Below are 18,877 nucleotides of genomic sequence, written 5' to 3'. Positions count from 1 at the left end.
GATTCACAAAGTTGAAAATTCATGTTGAAAAAGGCAATGAGTAATGGAAGAAATCTATACAATGAGTAATGGAAGAAATCTATACAATGAATAGGATTATCAATTGATTATTATGAATAACCAAAATATGATCCATCATGCCAAGAACGCTTGAGGATTTAACTCTTTTATCTAGTCATTGTTCGGCATTCATGGTGATATTTTGTATATTCTTCCTTTCCAATTAATTATCCTATTAATCTTACTCTGTGGTAATTACATTTGATGGTTTGACTCTAACAGTTTAATTTTAGAAACAAAAGTGAACTTCTGATTTACATCCCCCATTCCCTTCTTTAAAAAATCACGAAAAGCAAACATATCTTTCACAGCATTTGACCTGCATTTTTTACAGGAGAAAAGGAATGACAAAGAAGTTCTAACAGAAATTGAAGTTGAGTTATATCAACTTAAACGTAGACTACAAGAAGAATCTTCTGAGGATATAGGCACTGATATTACAGCTGAACTTAGGAAAAAAGACAGACAACTTACAGCCAAGGTTGAAACAAAACTTTAATAATCCTACGTCAGATTTTTTTAAAGTCTTTATTTCAAGCTATATGATTGGTGAAATTTGAATTAAGGAAATTATAGAAAAAACTTAACATGGAAATTTGTGAAACGAGCATGGAGTAGATAAGAATTTAGCTGATACTAGTTTAAATATTTTTTGACAATAGTAACATGCATCTAATCCAGTTTTATTTCTTTTTAAATGTCGGTCTCTTGAATATTTAACAATTAAATAGATGTATATTGAATATAGGTTATCTTTGCAAGGGGAACTAGTCTTTAATGTTCCTTTCGACAGTTATTTAAGTGTGACTGCCTGTAAGGGTTAATTCGTAAGATTGAAGATATTTTGACTTTAAGGTACAATTTATAGTTCTCTTTAGTGTAACACTTTTGTCTTAGGTTTTTGTCTCATTATTTTAATGTTACATCACTGTAATCAATGGTCCATTACAGAGACATGAAGTTGACAGTTTAACGCAAGAACTGCGTCAATGGCAACAAGAATGTCGAACCATTGAGGATATGAGAGTGAATGCCCTAGAATCTTTACGATGTTTAGAAGAAGAAATATCAGAATCACATACATCGGAGAAAAACCTAAAAGAAGACTACAATCATCTCCATGAACAGGTGAGAGGCAGGAATTCCTTGAAAATGTTTAGTCTAGTGTCAATGCTTTAGATAGTGGTAGACTGTAGAACTTTAATCTTGCTATTTTGTAGTGTGGTAATAAGTTTGATATCATATAAAATTTTACTAATTAGATTGTGAATGATTATGCCCCCTGTTTTAGTCACTGGGCATTAAGTTATGCTGCTGTCTGCATTTCTGTGTGTTTGTTTAGATTTTTACCACTAAAATGCATATCTTTTTTGAGAATAATTTAGAATTTTGGTATCCATGATATTATGAACCAAGTGTGAGGGTTTCATTTTGAACGTGAATAAACATCATGTAGACCAGAAAACTTCATTGTTTTAAGGTTTGGAATGTTTGTATGGACACATTTCTTCTAGTTTCTTTAATTTACAATTGGATTTGTGCTCAATAAATTGTTTGCTTTTTTAAAAATTTTTTATATATTCCTCGTTTGGATTAAATTTGATTTTTTTAGTTTTTTTAGAAGTTTATAACACACACACACACATAGGGGTGTAGTAATAGAATGTTACCAATCTGCACTTGATAGTCATGTAGTAAAATAAAGTATTTTTTTAATACGGCAAATATTTGATTTTGAACACTGAAAGTGTTAAGGTTGTGGTAATTTTTAAACTCTTAAGGATCTAGACTTAGGGTAAGGACACAACTCTTACAAATCACTGGAATGTTTGTATTCAGCATTTTACATCAATCTCATGTAAGCATCAAAGTAACATGGACTGATTTCATTCTGGTTCAAATGAAAGCTTGGTAGGCTTTGGTGAGATTGAATATGAAACAAACATATTACTGATTTCAAGAGTAATGTCCCTTACCCTAGGTCTAACTCCTTAATAATTTTTGATTATTTTTATCAGAATATATAGTAGAAATGCAGTTATAGAAATGATGAGGTAATAAGTTTTGATTTTAGAGGTCTGTAGGATCAAGGTTCATTTTCAGTGGCCTAAAGTATAGTACTGCTGCTGTAGTTTGGTTTTCTCTGGTTTTTGTATTTACTAAAACTATATTCTCCTTCTACTAATCCTATAGCTAACATCCAAGGAAGCCGAAGCTACAAACCTTAAAATGGTTAAAGAACAACTACAGTTTCAACTCATTAAGCTTAAAGAAAATGCTAAAAACATAAATCATCTTGACTTTGAGAAAAATAACCTTGATGACAAAGTTCAAAGTATCTCAAGATTGTTAGACGACAAGGTATATTTGATGTTGTCCAAATTTTTAAAATAAATTATGAATTTTTTATTTCTTTTTCAAAGTTATGTTAGTCCATTGAACATGTTTATCTGAATAAAATTTGAAGGACTACATTTTTTTAAAAATTTTGTAGTTAATGTTTTTGATCTTATTGAGTTCAAAGAACAAATAGCAAATAGTGTTATCAGTGTAAAACTTTGTTTTTTCATTAGCATGTAATTACTTTTAAATTACCAAAATTTTGCATAATTCTAATTTTGGCAAGTGTTACACTAAGTACTAAAGTCCAGAGTAAATTTTTTGCTAAATTTATTTTGGGTTTAAGATGCATGACCTCATTATATCTATTTCACATTCAGACTCAAACTGTAAACAACCAACTAGCTGAAATAAAGGACTTAAAAATACAGATTATCTCCCTTGAAGAAGATAAAACCATTGTGGAACGACAACTTTATGACTATGAGAATTCTAAAACTAGGGTATTAATCAATGTTGTTTATTTGTGTTATACTAAGATATTTCTGGTAAAGTTTTAAAACTTCTGTTATTTTGAAGACAAACTACAGTTTGGCTAATTTTTTTAACTTCTTTAGCAAGTTTAAATCAACTGGCTCTGATTTCAATACAAATCTATGTCCAAAAGATTACATAGGTGTTCTGTGGTAATGAAGGAGGACACATTGGTATAATGTAGTTTCCTAGGGAGCTATTTGAATGACTCAGTAGCCTTCATATATTTGTATTGAAATTGGAACCGGTCATTTTCAACTTGCTGTAATTGTGGGAATAGTTTGACTTCCGGCATGTTGACTGTAAAAAATTAGGACTAATTCTCATGCTTTTAGTCACTTATCAATTACCAGTATTGAAAAATGGAGAGACAGTAGTCACTGTAGTCACAGAAATAAAATATCAGAATTATTTTAGATCAATGTTCACAGGTACTGATGGTGCATTGCACAACACAATTCACTTTGTAGTATACTCATGTCTAATTATACCCCTTGCAAACAAAGTTTGGGAGCAAAAAGGTTTCAAACTGTCTGTCTGTCCGTCCGTGTTGCAACTCCTCTTTTATTACTCACTAGATTTTTATGAAACCTTATGCAGTTTTAGATTACTATCTCTATATAAATATTTTTAATAACATGGTATTTTGGCAATTTTATCACTTTAGTGTATATTTATTGTTTGTGTAGATATTCCAAATGTTTAAACTGAATAGTATCAGGCATCTAAGCAACCCACTGATCTGTTTAAGTCTAGATTTACCTTATGTACTAAGGCAATGCTAGAATATGTGACACTTATGGTCATTACTGTGATCTTCTTGGTTACTTACAATTTCCCTTGTGAAATGGAAAATATAAGAAAATTCCCCGAGGTCAATTTAATTGAAAGATATGACATCATGGATTATTATAGTTTTTTTTTATATTTCTCCAGATTTCTACGTTAGAGAAGAACAGAGAAGATTTATCATCAACCATAGCATCATTAAAAGTTAGAATTAATCAGCTTACGCAGAAATGTAAAGAAAAGGTAACATATCTATAGTAAATCCCTTAGGTTTAATACCATATTTCATTTAGATGATCTTTGTCTTCAGCTTCCAAACACTGGTAACATACATTATCTCTGGATTGATATAAAGAAGCTTTATCTTCAACAGGAAATTCAAAAGAAATTATCAGTGGACTACTTGATAACATGACTCAATATAACAAAAATTTTGCTAATTTAAGGAGAAAGCTATGTTAATTCCTTTGCCCTGACCCATCTTATTCTCTAACTAAGTTCCTTTAAATACATTTATTTTTATCATGAACATTTACAAATTAATTTTTTAAGTCATTGTTGGCTAAGATGATTCAAAGAGCATTTTGTCTATGTGTGATACAATGTCAGAACTTTGGTATATTCATTGACAGCCCTTCATTTTGTGTATTACACCATCCACTCACCAAGTTGGTAGTGTACTGGAATCCCCTTGCCCATTCATCATTCTTTCCATCCATCTGAATTTCAATGCAATAATCCCAATGGATGGATTAATTTCAAATTTGGTGTGTGACTTCATTTTTTGGGTGCTGTCCCATATCTACTTCCTTTTTCGTGGGACTTAAATGTTATATAACTATGTGTACTGAAAAAATTTTTGTCACAAAAATCACTGCTCTTAATGGATGGATTGGTTTTAGATTTGGTGTGTGGCTTCATATAGATTGGGCATATGTTGTAAGCCATTTTGGCTGTTTCTGATATCAACTGCCTGTATAAGTTTGGGTATGCCTAGCATGACAATGCATTCAACCTCATGTTAGTTATGTCTTTTTCCATAGGACAACCTTTTGCGGAGACTTAAAGACGATTTGAGTCAAGACTCCGGAAAGTCCTCAGCATTGCTTGAAGAACTCAAAATAATGGATATTTCTTTGGACAATGAGGATTTTTCCTCAATGGTACGTCTGGTAATTATAAATGTATGCTCTTTTGTTGAAGTTTTAGATCTATTTTTTTTTCAGACTGAAAACCTAAAATTATCCTTCCAAGTGAGACGGAATCAATGAAGTATGATATATTTCTGAATCATTTCTATTTATAAAATGTATTAAGTGCTGCATACGGTAATCTTAAAAAAAAAATTAACGCACATCAAAAGATAATTTTAATGTAGAAATAGATTCAACCTTCTCACACATGAAATTAACATGCATTTAATATGACATGTATGTGAATTTCATTTGAAGGCTTGAGTTGCATGAAATTTATGTAAACTCTGCAACAATTTTTGGCTCAATTAAGGTGAAAATCATGTGATAATAGTTTTCCTGTGTAGTGTCTTGAAAGTTTTCCAGACCTGAAAATGATGCCAATAAACCAGTTTACTATTTCTGTTTTTCAGTTGTCTAATGGGAAACCCCCTGACCAAAGTGACAGACATTTGGTATCAGAACAGTTTGTTGTGGGAGAGGTACCTAAAAATCCTTACTACATGGCTGTTTCTGACTATGATCCATCAGTATTTTCTAAAAGTAACCGACCAAGGTTGGAACTACAGCTAAAAAAAGGAGATAATGTTTTGATAACAGGTATGTAAATAGGATTACAAATGCATATAATTATTCTCTTGTTAATTCAGCAAATGACCAGGTATTGATAGTTCCAAATACACCATACAGAGTGCTTCTAGAAACCATATTCATTTACAACTTTACTACTGGTATATCATTTTTGAAATGTACATGCCACACCTACATGTAGTCATAATTTATATTAGAAAGTATCTTCCTGTTTTCCAGTTTTAATCTGGTTTTGTGTCTTATTTTCTGTAAAAATATACGCAGATCATCATGGAACTTGTGAAGCGTCAGATGCATGTTGACATATTTTTCCTGTGTTGGTGTCTAACTTTTACCTTCCTCCATTGTCTATTTGATGTCACAGATTTTCTCTGGTTTGACACTTCAGTACCTCTACTTTATCTGTACTATATTATGATAATAGAATCATTGCATATTGTATATGGTACTCTATTAATCAAATGAAATTACATTTTTCAATTTCAGGACCTCTTGATGACATGGGGTATTTTGAAGCAGTAGTTAATGGAAAGGCTGGATTGGTTCCATCAGCCTACCTTGGTAGACCCGCCCTGAATGGCCACACCCACCCATCACCCCGGGACAGGAGGTGGCAGCAGTATCAAAGACCACCAAATCATCTCAATACAACACCAGAGAATATAGTACAGATGTATGGACAGCTCGTTAAAGAGGGCAAACCTGGTCCAAGTCCAAAGTTTAATGGTTACAGTAAATCTCCAGACTCTAACAAACAGGGTGAGTTGATGGAAATAAACAAAGATTTTTGCTCAAATCATCACATTTTTGATACTATCATATATACACAGTACAAAGATATTTTGATACTGAGAATGTTTTATAAAAATTGTCTATATTGTATTGTTTATTGGTAGAATTTTTTTCATTAATGTACATTTCGAATTATTCAAACTTTACTCTGTTTCAAATTACAATTGTCAAGCATTTTCATTATTTTCATCTTTTTTCTGTAGCGGTTCCTGACCCACCACAAGATTTTGAAGCTGTAGAAACAGAAAGGGGGATAACTCTTTCATGGAATCCACCAATAACACCAGTAACAGGATATAAGGTATCTTGGTAGTTGCAGTATACTGGAATTTAAAAAAAAGACTTTGTCAAAATCACACTGTTTAACATAATAATAAACCTTAAGGTACTCTTAAAGTAACAAGTAGAAAAGAAAAAAAAAGCATCACAAATTGAAATTATTTTACTGTAAATGTATCATTGTCATGACTGACTTACTGTCACTCTAACTACTCAATGAGTTGATGGTATATAGGAATCTCCTAGTCTGTCCAGCCATCATTCCTGCTTAATTTCATCATGATTATCTCAGCTTCCAATAGATTTCAAATTTTGTGTTGTTTTAAAAAGAGCATACCTTGTAAGTGATTTTGGGTGCTGTACAATATCTACTTTCTGTTTTGGTGCTGTCTATTATCAATTTTCTGTTTTGGTGCTGTCTAATATCAACTTCCTGTTTTGGTGCTGTTTAATATCAACTTCCTGTTTTGGTGCTGTCTAATATCAACTTCCTGTTTTGGCGCTGTCTAATATCAACTTCCTGTATGTGGTATACCTATCACTACAATGTCTGCAACTTCATGTTGCAGTTGACAAATAATCATGATAATTGGTATTCCTGAAAATTAATTTTCAAACTCTAAAACAATTATTCTATTTCCAGTAAAAGTCAAGCCAGTAAATATGTCCGTTTGACTGAATATGCAAAATAAGCAATTGCAAAAATTATTTCACTTACGGTAAATTATAGTCCTTCTTTGAGAATTAAAATATTTACTTTCCTTATTAAGGTAGACCATTCATTATAGATTATAGTAAATAATCTTGAAGGATGCTTTATAGAATTCCAATCAGTAAACAAAAAAAGTATGCATTGTTTTTATGGAAGTCTTTAGCCTTTTGCATGCAGAGTTATCCACTTTTAATGTCAGATAAAATGTAATTGAAACTAAAATATATACATATGTATTGATGTCTGTCTTGATATGTACTGGAAGGAATTCATAAAACTTCATTAATGTGTAATAACAGTTTAAGGAGGTAGACCTAGGGTAAGGGACATAACTCTTTAAATCAGTGATATGTTTGTATCATATTCAATTTCACCAAAGCCTTTCAAGCTTTCCTTTGAAACAAAATGAAATCAGTCCATGTTACTATGATGGTTACGTGAGTTTATTGTAGATAGTAAATACAAACGCTCTAATGATTTGGAAGAGTTGTGTCATTTACCCTAGGTCTACCTCCTTAAGGCTCAATATATTTCTTTTTGCCTAATGCTTGTTTGTGTCTTGTAGATATTTGTGGATGGAAAACTACATAGACACTTGACTAAACCAAACATTACCAGGCTGGTTCTACATAGTATAAGTTGTGACAGAGACCATATATTTGGCATTGAGTCAGTTTGTGATAGACAAGTGTCAGAAATCATTGACATTTTTTATGGTGATATGGATTCGAGAGAAGAGAAAATTTTATCAAGTCAAGAGTTTGTGAAGTTACCACAGAGGCAATATCTTGGTATCTATGATTATGATCCCCTGAAACAGTCTCCCAGGTCAGACACGTCCCAGGAGTTGGCATTTAGTGCAGGAGACTCTATAACGATATATGGAGATGAGAGAAAAGATGGATACTATTATGGTTGTGTAAGTTAACTTAAGATTTTTTTCAACTCTTTTCTTTGAAAGGCATGTAAATCTCAAAAAATGTTCTGGACTGTTTTGAATTTTTTGCAGTTGACATCTAACTTCTCTGGTATCAATACTTCAAGTCTTAAAGCCCCGTGCAGGTCCTGGTGTCAAAAGAATAGGCCTGCAGCAGCGCTAAGCTTGTCGTAAAAGGCGACTAAATAGTGCTCAGGAACCTAGCTGGGTGCTAGGCACTCTGCCCACAGAGCAACTGGGTTTTGTGCCCCAGGTGGTGGAATGGAGTACCCCTGGCATGTTAAATGCTGGGGTTGTCAGGCTATGATACAGAAAACATAACTGCAAACAATAGTGGTGCACCATGTTGGGAAAGATGCCACATACCTTGCACATTAAAGAAACCTGCTGTGGTATTCTATAGGAGGAGGAACCTTTGCGCTTTGCCACAGGAGGCTAAATTGCCCGACCTTACCCATCCCTCCCTTTTTCTAGTGGCAATCAAAATTTGTCGATCCTACTGTCCTTGTGTCCCATCCTGTTTTTCATTTCATCATCATTTCATGTTCATTTTATCATCCATTTCATGTTCATCGTCTGAATATAGCTGAAATATTGCTGCTCGGACGTTAAACCCCAACAATCAATCAATCAATCAATCAAGTCTTAAACCTTTTTAAAATGAGAAACTATTTGTGTTTTACTAAATCTTCATTATCTCCAACCAATTTTTTTTTTTTTAAATTAAGTCTTGTTTTTTCAAAAACTTGTATTTTGAGTTATTGGATTTTTTATCAATATTTAGTATTTTAATAGAGTGGGATTAAAATACAAAAAACATCAATCATATATATATTGTAAATTTTGATCTGCTGTGTTTCAAGGAATAACCTATTGTCTGCAACAAAAATATGGGAAATCACCATATACGTGTATATCTCATTGTTTATAGGTTGATGGACAGTATGGATTAGTCCCATCATATTTCGTTGAAGAAATACCAAAGTCTCATAGACAGGTATAGTTTGATTTACTGTCACAGTTGTTTTATTTTAGTTTGAATGTAAAGTTTTAGCTTCAGTTCATTATTTGGATCTTACTATTAAAAAGATCTTTGATACTGGATGAGTCATGCTTAGTCAAGCATATAATAACAAAGATGGTTGGAACTCAATTTATAAAGCCAAGTATTAAATTGAAAAAGGAATGTTTTCCCAGCAAAAATTCAATCTAGATTATGTAATAGGCAACCTTTTGGTTTTGTTTTAGAGTAATTTATATTGCAATCAAAAGAACCAATTTCAAATATTGTACTTCTTTTTTTCAGAAATATAATATTGAGTCCCATAAATATAATACAAGATGACATTGAAAGGTGGTTACCAGTGCTTAACACTCAACTACTCAGGAACCAGTTGATCACATGATCAGATGCTGACCAATCAAAGCAGTGCTATAAATATGTACTACTGATGCTGAGGACCATTTTGTGATATATTGTCCAGTAGTTGACCATTAATCATATCATTTTCGTTATATGCAAATTTGCATTATTATCCAAGTGCAATACTTCATAATTTATAAATATCATGAATAATATATACTGCCAGATATTTTAATTGTGAATAATTGTATGTCATTTGGATGTTAGATTGATTAAATCTTGTAATCATGGTTATGATTAATTGGAATAATCAGCATTATAGTGGAAATCATGTTTACTTTTATGAAAGGAATGTTACTTGTCTTGCCAATAGAAGATGGTAGAAACATATTGTTTAACACACATGTATAGCATATTTTCACATGTGTTATTTATACATTATTGAATATGATTGAAGAATATAATATATGATTTGAAAGTTATGTTTGTTATTACATACCTTGTAAAGTATTTAAGAATATGAAATATTTGCTATGCAACTATATTTTTGTTACTTGCTACATTTTTGTTACTAATCATGTTTTGCCAACTGAGACATTATATACTATTATCATATTTATATGTTTAAACATATGTAACAAAATTTATCTTTATTTACATACATGTATGTAATGCTGAAATATTTAAAGGCAAGATTTAGGTTGTGACCAATTTGTATAGAAATTCTAGGGCAATTTAAAAAGTGACAGAAATGCATTTATCATTTGAGTAAAATCTTAGTTTTTCTGGCAATCTCTTTGTTACATGGCTTTTGTTATTTATATATTTTTATAAGTAAATAATGACATTTTAATATTTATTTAAACAGTTTTATTTCATTGATGGACCAACATGTCTAATAGTTGAACTTTCAGACATAGGTTATGCACACACAAATATAGATCTACCTGAATATTCACACACTACAAAAGTCAGTCCTTGGTTTTAATCTATAAAAGCACATGGCAGGAAAAAGACAAATTCACAACCCCTTAAAAAGGAACTAATAAATTATATGATTATAATATGACTTATGCCCTCCCCTCAAAATCCGGGATTTGACATTTTTAAGTACCAATCTGTATAAAATTCAGACACCGCCAATTGAAGAGGTGGTACAAAGTGCAAAAATAACTAATGAAAAAAAAACAATGTTTTAGGACTGCATATGCTGCATTTTATATGTATCCATGTTCATTTATGTATTTCTGATAAAACCATACATTATCAACCAAATTAAAAATCATAACATTAACTCCTGCAATGCATCAAATTCATATATGATTTATATAATTACTTAATTATCTCAAAAGTTAATCAGCAGATGAAAAAATCAAAGACTGAAGTCTTCAAAGTAGCTTATTATCAAAATATTTCATGCCACTGATTTTGATCTTAGACTACTGAACTAACTCCAAATCAATCAGTGATTTTCTCATTTTCAACTTGAACCCTGGCGTTGATGTATGTTGATGTATGTTTGTACGGCCTGCTATATTTATATTTATTCATGTTCCAGATATCTTATAAAGTTCATGAGATATCTTACAATGTCCATGAGATATCTAATATTCTTTTAAGGAATGACTGTTATATTTTTTTTTGGTCTATGAAGAAATAACCTCAATCATGTGGTGCACACTAAATAACTTGCGTAAGTGTGCACCAAAAGCATTGAGGTTATTTCAAATAGACCAAAAAAAAATATAACAGCCATTCCTTTTAATTTAATCTAAGTATCAAATTTCAAAAAAAAGAAAAACATTAAAAAAAAGTTTAATGAGGTCACAGTTATAACTAAATTTGGTCTATAAGATGATGGAGGAATTTTTTATCCAATCAGAATCCATGTTAATACTGAAATTAAGTTATCATAAGATATCTTATAAAAGGTATGAGAAACTATGACATGTTGAACAAATCAGTTTTCATGATGCAGATGGATACACTGTAACGATCCACGAGATCCACGAGTTCATGATGACGACCATAAAACTTCTGTAGTGAAGAATTCAATCTTGTAGCTACATAACCCTGTTCCAGAAGCCTAATTGCAAGAAGTCTAGCGCGATACAAAAAATGTGTGTAGTTACAGCAAGCTCTGGCATCAGGTATGAGTTGTGATATAAAAACTCGATACGTAGGTGCTGAAGGGATGTTGCCACAGATAAAAGGAATTTCAAAGTTATTGAATGAAGTCATCACGTTTGGCGTGAAGTGTGGTCAATAGTTTTCCTTTACCATCGATCTCTAAGATATGAGGTCAAGATATGAACCTGACTTCACAATGTCAGTAGTATCCTTTATCTCAAGTTCATTGGGGTAGATTTGATGTTTCAAATCCCTGAAACTAGGATTGTTTAACAATACGTCATCTATATAGCAGAAACTTAGATCAAAGGATCTAGCTAAACAATGTTTTTTTCTTTCGGATTAGATCAGCCATAAAGTCAGCCTCATATGAGTGAAGGAATAGGTCAGCAAGTAGTGGAGCACAATTTGTTCCCATTGGCATGCCGATCGTTTGTTGAAAAAAAAAACGCGTCCATCACATTGGACAAATATGTTATTGATAAAAAAAATAGCCAGCATTTGAAAACATCTTCTGTATATTTGGAAGGTGATTTGGAATTATTTTTAACAAGTATGAGGAATCTCTACCAAGGACTATATATTTGTATCTAGGCGTACCATCTTTTTTTGAGAAACAACGATGTATAATGTTTTTTGAGTCGTGATTTTATAAGAATATAAGATATCTTATAAAGAATATAAGACATTTCATAAGCTTTATAAGATATTTTATTAACGTTTTTAATATAAGATATCTAACCGCATCAGATGAGAGAAAGAACGTAGGAAAATAATATGCCTTCGTCTTCTGCGCTTGATTGACCGATGGACATATCAATTGATTTATTCCATTTCGTCCATGGGTGGACATAGGGCGACTACAGTTTCTCTCCATTCGCTTCGGTTTTGGGCGATGGTGTTACAATTCTTCCACGTTAGTCCTACTCTCTTCAGTTCAGAGTTCAAACCCCTCCTCCAGGTGTTCTTTGGTCTTCCTCTTTTTCTTTGCCCTTGGGGATTCCAATCTAAAGCTTGCTTTGTAGTGTTTTTATTGTTCTTCCTTAAAGTATGACCAATCCATTTCCATTTTCGGGTCCGAATGGTGTTTCCTATTGGTTGTTGTTTTGTTTTTTGCCAGAGTTTCTTGTTTGTTATTTTTTCTGGCCATCTGATATTCAGTATATTTCTTAGGCACTTGTTAACAAAGATTTGTATAGATTTCATGGTGTTTTCTGTTTCTCTCCAGGTCTCGCAACCATATAACAGGACAGACTTAACATTGCTGTTGAAAATTTTGATCTTAGTAGTCGTTCTCAGTGTTCTACTTTTCCATACTGGCTTTAGAATGGAAAAAGCCTGTAATGCTTTCATCTTTCTGGCTTGTACATCTTCGTCAGTGCCTCCAGTTGTACTCATGACACTTCCAAGGTACGTAAATTTATCTACATTCTCTATCTGTTGGTTATTTACCAATATTGGATCCATCTGGTTTTGTTGGATTCTCATGGCTTTGGTTTTGGCTGTGTTGATATACAATCCTGTTCTTTTAGCTGTTTCTTCGAGATGGTTGACCTGGTGTTGGGAATCTTGAAGACGATGCGATAGTGTGCATATGTCGTCTGCAAATTCGAGGTCTTCTAGACGAGATGTTAGTGTCCATTGTATACCATGAGGGTCGTTGTAAGCTGTTGTTGCTATCCAGTCGATGACTATGAGAAAGAGAAGGGGAGAGAGAATGCATCCTTGCCTTACGCCAGTTGTTACAGGGAAAGGATCCGTCAATGTACCAGCATGTATGACCTGACAAGAGAATTCTTCATACAGTAACTTAATCATGGAAATAATCTTAGGAGGAATCCCATAGTGTCCTAGAATGTTCCACAAGACCTGATGATCTATGCTGTCAAATGCTTTCTGGAAGTCAATAAAGTTTAGATATAGGGATGACTGCCATTCGATCGTTTGCTCAATAATTATTCTGAGTGTTGCAATCTGGTCGACACATGATCGTTCTTGTCTAAATCCAGCTTGTTCATCTCTCAGCTTGCTATCAATCTCTTCTTTCATTCTTTGTAAGATTATACTGCATAGGATTTTACTAGGAATGGACAAAAGAGTTATTCCTCTCCAGTTGTTGCAATTGGATTTGTCCCCCTTTTTAGGTAGTTTTACCAAGAGTCCCTTTTGCCAGTCTTTTGGAATTTTTTCTTTTTCCCATATCTGGTTTAATAGCCCAAGAAAATATTGAATGGTAGTGTCATTCATGGACTTGAGGGCTTCTGGTGGTATGCCATCGATTCCCGCTGCTTTCCCATTCTTAAGATGTTTTAGGGCTTTTCTTACTTCATTTTCGGTAATTTTGTCAGTCTCTATGTTAAGTGTTGGACCTTCTTCAAGTATTGGTGGATTTGTTGGTGGTGGTCTGTTCAATACCTCACTAAAGTGTTCTTTCCATCTGTCAAGCTGATCTTCTAGCTTTGTGAGGGTATTGTTGTTTTTATCTTTGACTGGTAAATTTTCATTTTGAGAGATCTTTCCACTGAGTTGTCTTGTGATGTTATACAATGTTTTGATGTCTCCTTTTAAGCAGGGGTTTTCAGCTTCTACTGCTAACTTTTCAGCATGGTTTCTTTTATCTCTTTTACAGCTTTTCTTCACTTCTCTGTCTTTTGCGCTGTAAAGGTCTTGCAGGTTTTTCTTTTGCTGTCTGGTTTTGGCACTCATCAACTTTTCTTTTATTTCCCTTCTTTCAGATATTGTATCCCATGTTTGATCTGACATCCATTTCTTTCTTTTCACTTGAATGAAACCAACTGTTTCTTCGCATGCTTCCAGAATGGCTGTCTTTGTTGAGTTCCAGATGTCATCAATATCATTTTTCATTTCTTCGTTGTCAAGATGTAATAAAGTACTAAATCTGTTCCTGAGTGCAATTTGGAAGTTTTCTTTCACTTTCTGATCTTTAAACTTCTCAACATTAAACTTCCTTTTTGTAGTCTCTCTTTTCTTTGTTGTTAAAAGCTTGAGTTTAATTTTTCCAATTACAAGGTGGTGATCTGATGCTGCGTCTGCTCCACGTTTTGTTCGTACATCTTGTAATGAAGATCTCCATCGACGGCTTATTGTTATGTGGTCTATTTGGTTTTCAGTGTCTCCAGATGGTGAAATCCAGGTGGTTTTATGACAAGATTTATGTGGAAACCAAGTACCGCCAATTACTAGACTGTTTATAGCGCAAAAGTCAGCAAACATCTCTCCGTTCTCATTCATTTGCCCTATTCCATGTGGTCCTATCTCCCTTTCTCTACCTCCTCTGTCATCACCTACTTTGGCATTCAGATCTCCTAAGATGATAAGGATGTCTCTTTTAGGAACGGCATCAACAACTGATTGTAATAAGTTGTAGAAGTCATTTTATCATCTTCGTCTGCGGTGTTTGTTGGTGCATACACCTGTATAAATGTTGTTTTCTGGAATCGAGTGTCAAATCTAGCTGATATCACTCTTGCAGATAATGGATACCACTCCAAAAGCGATTTCTTGGCTTTCTTTGTAAGCATGAATCCCACGCCTTTGTCATGTATGTCGTCTTCATTTGGATTTCCTGAGAATATGACCGTATGACCTGAAGATAGTGTTGTCATTCCAGCTGTATTCCATCTTACTTCGCTGAGTCCTAGAATTTCGATATTGTATCTATCCATTTTGTTCGCAATTTGCAAGCTTTTGCCACCTTGATACATTGTTCTAACATTCCAAGTTGTTTTGGTGAGAACAACTTCATCAGCTTTCGCGTCATTTGCTGTCCTCGATGTTTGGTTTGGTCCTCTTTCTCTAGTCATTGACGAGTCCGAGGAATGACTTTTACTGTAATCGTTTCTGTAACCAATTGTATCCACTAGTGGGGGGTTGGCCCTCTAGCTTCAGCTTTATTTTAATGTGGTGGTCAGCAAGTCCCTCACATGCTTTTGTATCAGAGTCAGCTCTCCTAGATAGGTTCCCTACCATGGGTGACGACTCCTTTCTAGCCGGGTTTTACATCAGAGTTTCCTCTCCTAGACAGGTTCCCTTTCAAAGGTTTGATCCCAGTCTGACCATCGTTTTCTGTCTGGGTTGTCTCCCGTAGCCTTTGACTCAACAGTCCATCACAAGGCAGCGATCTATTTAACCCATAGGTGGGGCAAGGTTGGTGAGAGCCAGGGCGTGTTCCACGCGCCGGTGGGCCTGCACTCTACACCTCTAGGGTCCTTGTTACTCCGAGATCCCCTTCATGTTAGCCTTGAGTACTAGACCCAAGTTACCGTGTGTTACCTCGGGGAGGCAAATTGAAGGAGTCTTGGTAGTGTAGAGGCTATGTACTGGCAGAGGAAGGCTTCTGCTTACGCTGCTCCCCTTTTCGTCTACACATAGACTAGCCAGCGTCAGTAGCGATCTAGAGACGTTCGATCACTACTGCACTAGACGCATATCACTACCCTGTGGTTTTTAAGCCACCAACACACCATATCAATTAGTACAATCAAAATATAATTCTAGGAAAAAAAGAATTGATATTCGACCCTAACATTAAAGCACTCTTAATGTGTATTCGGCCACTCGAAATACTGATTAATTTTGCGTAGGGGTTTGCACGAACTAGCCTAAGAATGTATTTTAATGTACTATAATAAATGTGACGAAAATTGATATTGATACAGCCGCTAATATACTGCATAATAAATACAAAAAAAAAACAACAATAACAACAAAATACCCAATCATATGATATTTATTCAAATTCAAACAGCATGCTCAAAATCTGTGGATTGCAAACTTTTCCTCGTAATAAACATGGAATATCGTACTTATGAGTTACCAAACAAATTTATAAAAAAAAAATGCAAATAAAGTATTACGACGCCTGAATATCAATCGCGCATAAATGATGTATTCTAAAAACATATGCACTCAAATGCACATTTTCAGCGCTCATACGTCTTGTTCGATCTATCTGTGCACTAATTATACATATCCTTCACCAGGAAAATGCAGTAAAATATAAAGCAGAAAATAGTAATGATATCCATTGATTGTTACTTCAGTAAGGCACAGACTTGACTGCAACACGTGATCCTGTGATTCTGATATGTTACAGCATCCATTGTACACCCGTTACCGTTAGGCTGTATGGTACAGTCGGCTGCTGTACGTACAAATGTCAAACTATTACTGAAATGAAGAAAAAGTTGTGATGACTTAAACAGAAAATCCGAATTTTGAACAGATATCCTTAATTACAAGATACAGAAATACAGGTTTAAAGTTAGAAATACCCGAAACATGTCTGTGGAAATGCATACGTGTAACTCAAACGCACATATTCTTAATAAATCCAATTAGCATTTTAAATTTGTTTCATTGAAAATATTTGAACAATAACGAGCAGCTTCAATATGTTTCATTATATCGTCGGTATGACGCGTCCCTGTCAAGTTTAAATTTCAATTCATACATGTATGGTTGGCCAGAAGAATAACACAGTAACTTTTAATACATTCATACGGTTGCCTATTTTTGTTTAAACATTTTTATCTCTTACTAATTTGCACAACATCATGAAAGTCCTTACGAGCAACACTCCAAACCGCTTTGTAAGCAGCGACATCCCATGCAGTAAAAAGTTGTCCTGCTCATATAGGGAATAATATCGCCACTGAAATGACAACCTGTTCCGTCGGATCCTGAAATTAATAAGCATTCTGGGAGAATCGCATGGCAAGGCAGTCTCCTACTGAAAGAAATTTGTGTTGGAGAGAACAGAGTGCAAACTTCACGCATAATTTGTTAACGAGAAAGGTGCAGTAAACTGAGTCTACACTAATTTTCCAAGTCCAAGGGCCGTAGCTCATCAAAAATCAACCTTAAGTCATTTGGAGAAAGGCGCCGGTAGGGGCCTATAATACCTATTTACGTAATATCCTCGCCTATCATGAAAAATGTTTCAGTCATTGGCAGACAATGGAACCATTGAAATACTAACCGATCAGTTTAAAACAGGAGGAGTTATTCATACGCGAGATGTGAACGCGTAATCGCACATTATGTGTAGTAATCTTTAAGCAGCTGGTTAGTATACGATGCCAAACTCTCTCTTTACAAAATCTATTGAGCAGTTTCGGAGGAAGTTCATATATAATATGCTAAGACATACGAACGAACGGACGGACGGACTGACAAACATTGGGTACTATATCCCCCAACTTTGCTTGCAAGTGTATGTATGGTCAAAAAGATCAAAATTTAGGTTTAGGAGCATAAAACAGAGCTAGGCGGATTCACGAATTTTCAAACGGGTGTGCCGCCAATTTATCGATCAAGTGTGAAACAAGGAGACGTACTCTACTGGTCAAATAATTGATGACTGGTTTTGACATATTCGTGGAAATAAGTGATTTTTTTCTTATTTTTCTAAAAAAGAACATTGTAACTTGCATATCATTAAATATAATATATTCTAAAGTCATATTTACCTCCATATAACTGACAATCATTACAGCTAATTCCATAAAACAAACCGATAAGCACTGCTAACTGAAGAACATTTAAACGCTTTTCCATGTCGTCGGCTCTGCTCTGGAAACCACCGACCACAAATATACTTCTGCTTCAGAACGATGGATTATTATAGTGGTACAACTGATAATATAAGGAGACTTTAACAGTTTTTATTTGTAACTTATAGATTTGTAATTAATTGAAAATACGACATTTCGTCATAGGAGAATGTTTTCGTCGGACAGATTCATTCAGTATAAACATTCAGTAATACTGGAAGACCACAGATGTACACTTTTTTCTGCATTAAGGAATTCATTTTTATATCACAAACGTAATTACTGAAAATGGGATGCACTCTTCTTGCCTTACAAACCGTCATAAAATGTACTTAGTTTAATAAGAATATTTCAAGATATAACACATATAGGATGCAGGAGGTTGGGTGACCATTGGTATTCTGTCACTTTTGTTGTATTCATGTAGTTATTACATGTTTACGTTAATGTTAGCATTTTCGATAGTCGCTAAAGAGAAAGCGGCAACCAAAAACAATGGGATATTAAAACTCGTGACAACGATGTAACCACCATTTGATTTTAATAGGGAGCAAGGATGGAATTTGAAATAAAAAGGACAGG

The 18,877-nt window shown here is 33.9% G+C and overlaps 4 protein-coding genes across 16 annotated transcripts in view; 2 read left to right on the top strand and 2 right to left on the bottom strand.

Annotated features, from left to right (window-relative positions):
• Nucleotides 1-10,449, top strand: part of LOC148620887 (uncharacterized) — an 85,865-nt gene extending 75,416 nt beyond the window's left edge. For all 13 annotated transcript variants that reach the window (XM_088574726.1, XM_088574725.1, XM_088574724.1 and 10 more), the window contains 10 exons: nt 395-541; nt 1,012-1,188; nt 3,871-3,966; nt 4,767-4,886; nt 5,330-5,516; nt 5,994-6,266; nt 6,503-6,600; nt 7,856-8,209; nt 9,159-9,224; nt 9,534-10,449. In XM_088574726.1, the coding sequence (XP_088430852.1) occupies nt 395-541; nt 1,012-1,188; nt 3,871-3,966; nt 4,767-4,886; nt 5,330-5,516; nt 5,994-6,266; nt 6,503-6,600; nt 7,856-8,209; nt 9,159-9,224; nt 9,534-9,572 (1,557 nt within the window). In that variant the 3' untranslated portion in view covers nt 9,573-10,449. The remainder of the gene's footprint in view (nt 1-394; nt 542-1,011; nt 1,189-3,870; nt 3,967-4,766; nt 4,887-5,329; nt 5,517-5,993; nt 6,267-6,502; nt 6,601-7,855; nt 8,210-9,158; nt 9,225-9,533) is intronic.
• Nucleotides 2,147-3,099, top strand: LOC148620888 (uncharacterized). The gene is made up of 2 exons (XM_088574734.1): nt 2,147-2,421; nt 2,781-3,099. The coding sequence occupies exons 1-2, from the start codon at nt 2,290-2,292 to the stop codon at nt 2,958-2,960; spliced, it is 312 nt and encodes a 103-aa protein (XP_088430860.1). The 5' UTR covers nt 2,147-2,289; the 3' UTR covers nt 2,961-3,099.
• Nucleotides 10,450-10,872: 423 nt separating the features above from the next.
• On the bottom strand, nt 10,873-14,972 carry LOC148620886 (uncharacterized). The gene is made up of 3 exons (XM_088573879.1): nt 14,517-14,972; nt 14,046-14,177; nt 10,873-10,887 (listed from the first exon to the last, which is right to left on the bottom strand). Exons 1-3 carry the CDS (start codon nt 14,970-14,972, stop codon nt 10,873-10,875), a joined length of 603 nt encoding a protein of 200 aa, XP_088430005.1.
• Nucleotides 14,973-16,640: 1,668 nt separating this feature from the next.
• On the bottom strand, nt 16,641-18,422 carry LOC148620885 (uncharacterized). Its single transcript, XM_088574733.1, has 3 exons — nt 18,212-18,422; nt 17,311-17,422; nt 16,641-16,910 (listed from the first exon to the last, which is right to left on the bottom strand). The coding sequence occupies exons 1-3, from the start codon at nt 18,297-18,299 to the stop codon at nt 16,775-16,777; spliced, it is 336 nt and encodes a 111-aa protein (XP_088430859.1). The 5' UTR covers nt 18,300-18,422; the 3' UTR covers nt 16,641-16,774.
• Between the last annotated feature and the right edge of the window lie 455 nt (nt 18,423-18,877).

The sequence above is a fragment of the Perna viridis genome, chromosome 3 (genome assembly GCF_037379345.1).
Source record: "Perna viridis isolate PV_CMFRI_1.1 ecotype Kerala chromosome 3, ASM3737934v1, whole genome shotgun sequence".
NCBI classification, from domain to species: domain Eukaryota; kingdom Metazoa; phylum Mollusca; class Bivalvia; order Mytilida; family Mytilidae; genus Perna; species Perna viridis.
This window is presented reverse-complemented; position numbering and strand designations above follow the sequence as displayed.

Bases quoted from the DNA above. Each gene is read 5' to 3' on its own strand.
- LOC148620888 (XM_088574734.1), top strand. From the start codon at position 2,290: ATGGTTAAAGAACAACTACAGTTTCAACTCATTAAGCTTAAAGAAAAT. The intron at 2,422-2,780 runs GTATATTTGATG...TTTCACATTCAG, and splicing joins CAAGATTGTTAGACGACAAG to ACTCAAACTGTAAACAACCA.
- LOC148620886 (XM_088573879.1), bottom strand. From the start codon at position 14,972: ATGAATGAGAACGGAGAGATGTTTGCTGACTTTTGCGCTATAAACAGT. The intron at 14,178-14,516 runs GTTGGTTTCATT...ACCCTCACAAAG, and splicing joins TGGAAGCATGCGAAGAAACA to CTAGAAGATCAGCTTGACAG.
- LOC148620885 (XM_088574733.1), bottom strand. From the start codon at position 18,299: ATGGAAAAGCGTTTAAATGTTCTTCAGTTAGCAGTGCTTATCGGTTTG. The intron at 17,423-18,211 runs GTAAATATGACT...TATTAATTTCAG, and splicing joins TGATTGTCAGTTATATGGAG to GATCCGACGGAACAGGTTGT. The intron at 16,911-17,310 runs GTAAGGACTTTC...TCTTCATTTCAG, and splicing joins AGCGGTTTGGAGTGTTGCTC to TAATAGTTTGACATTTGTAC.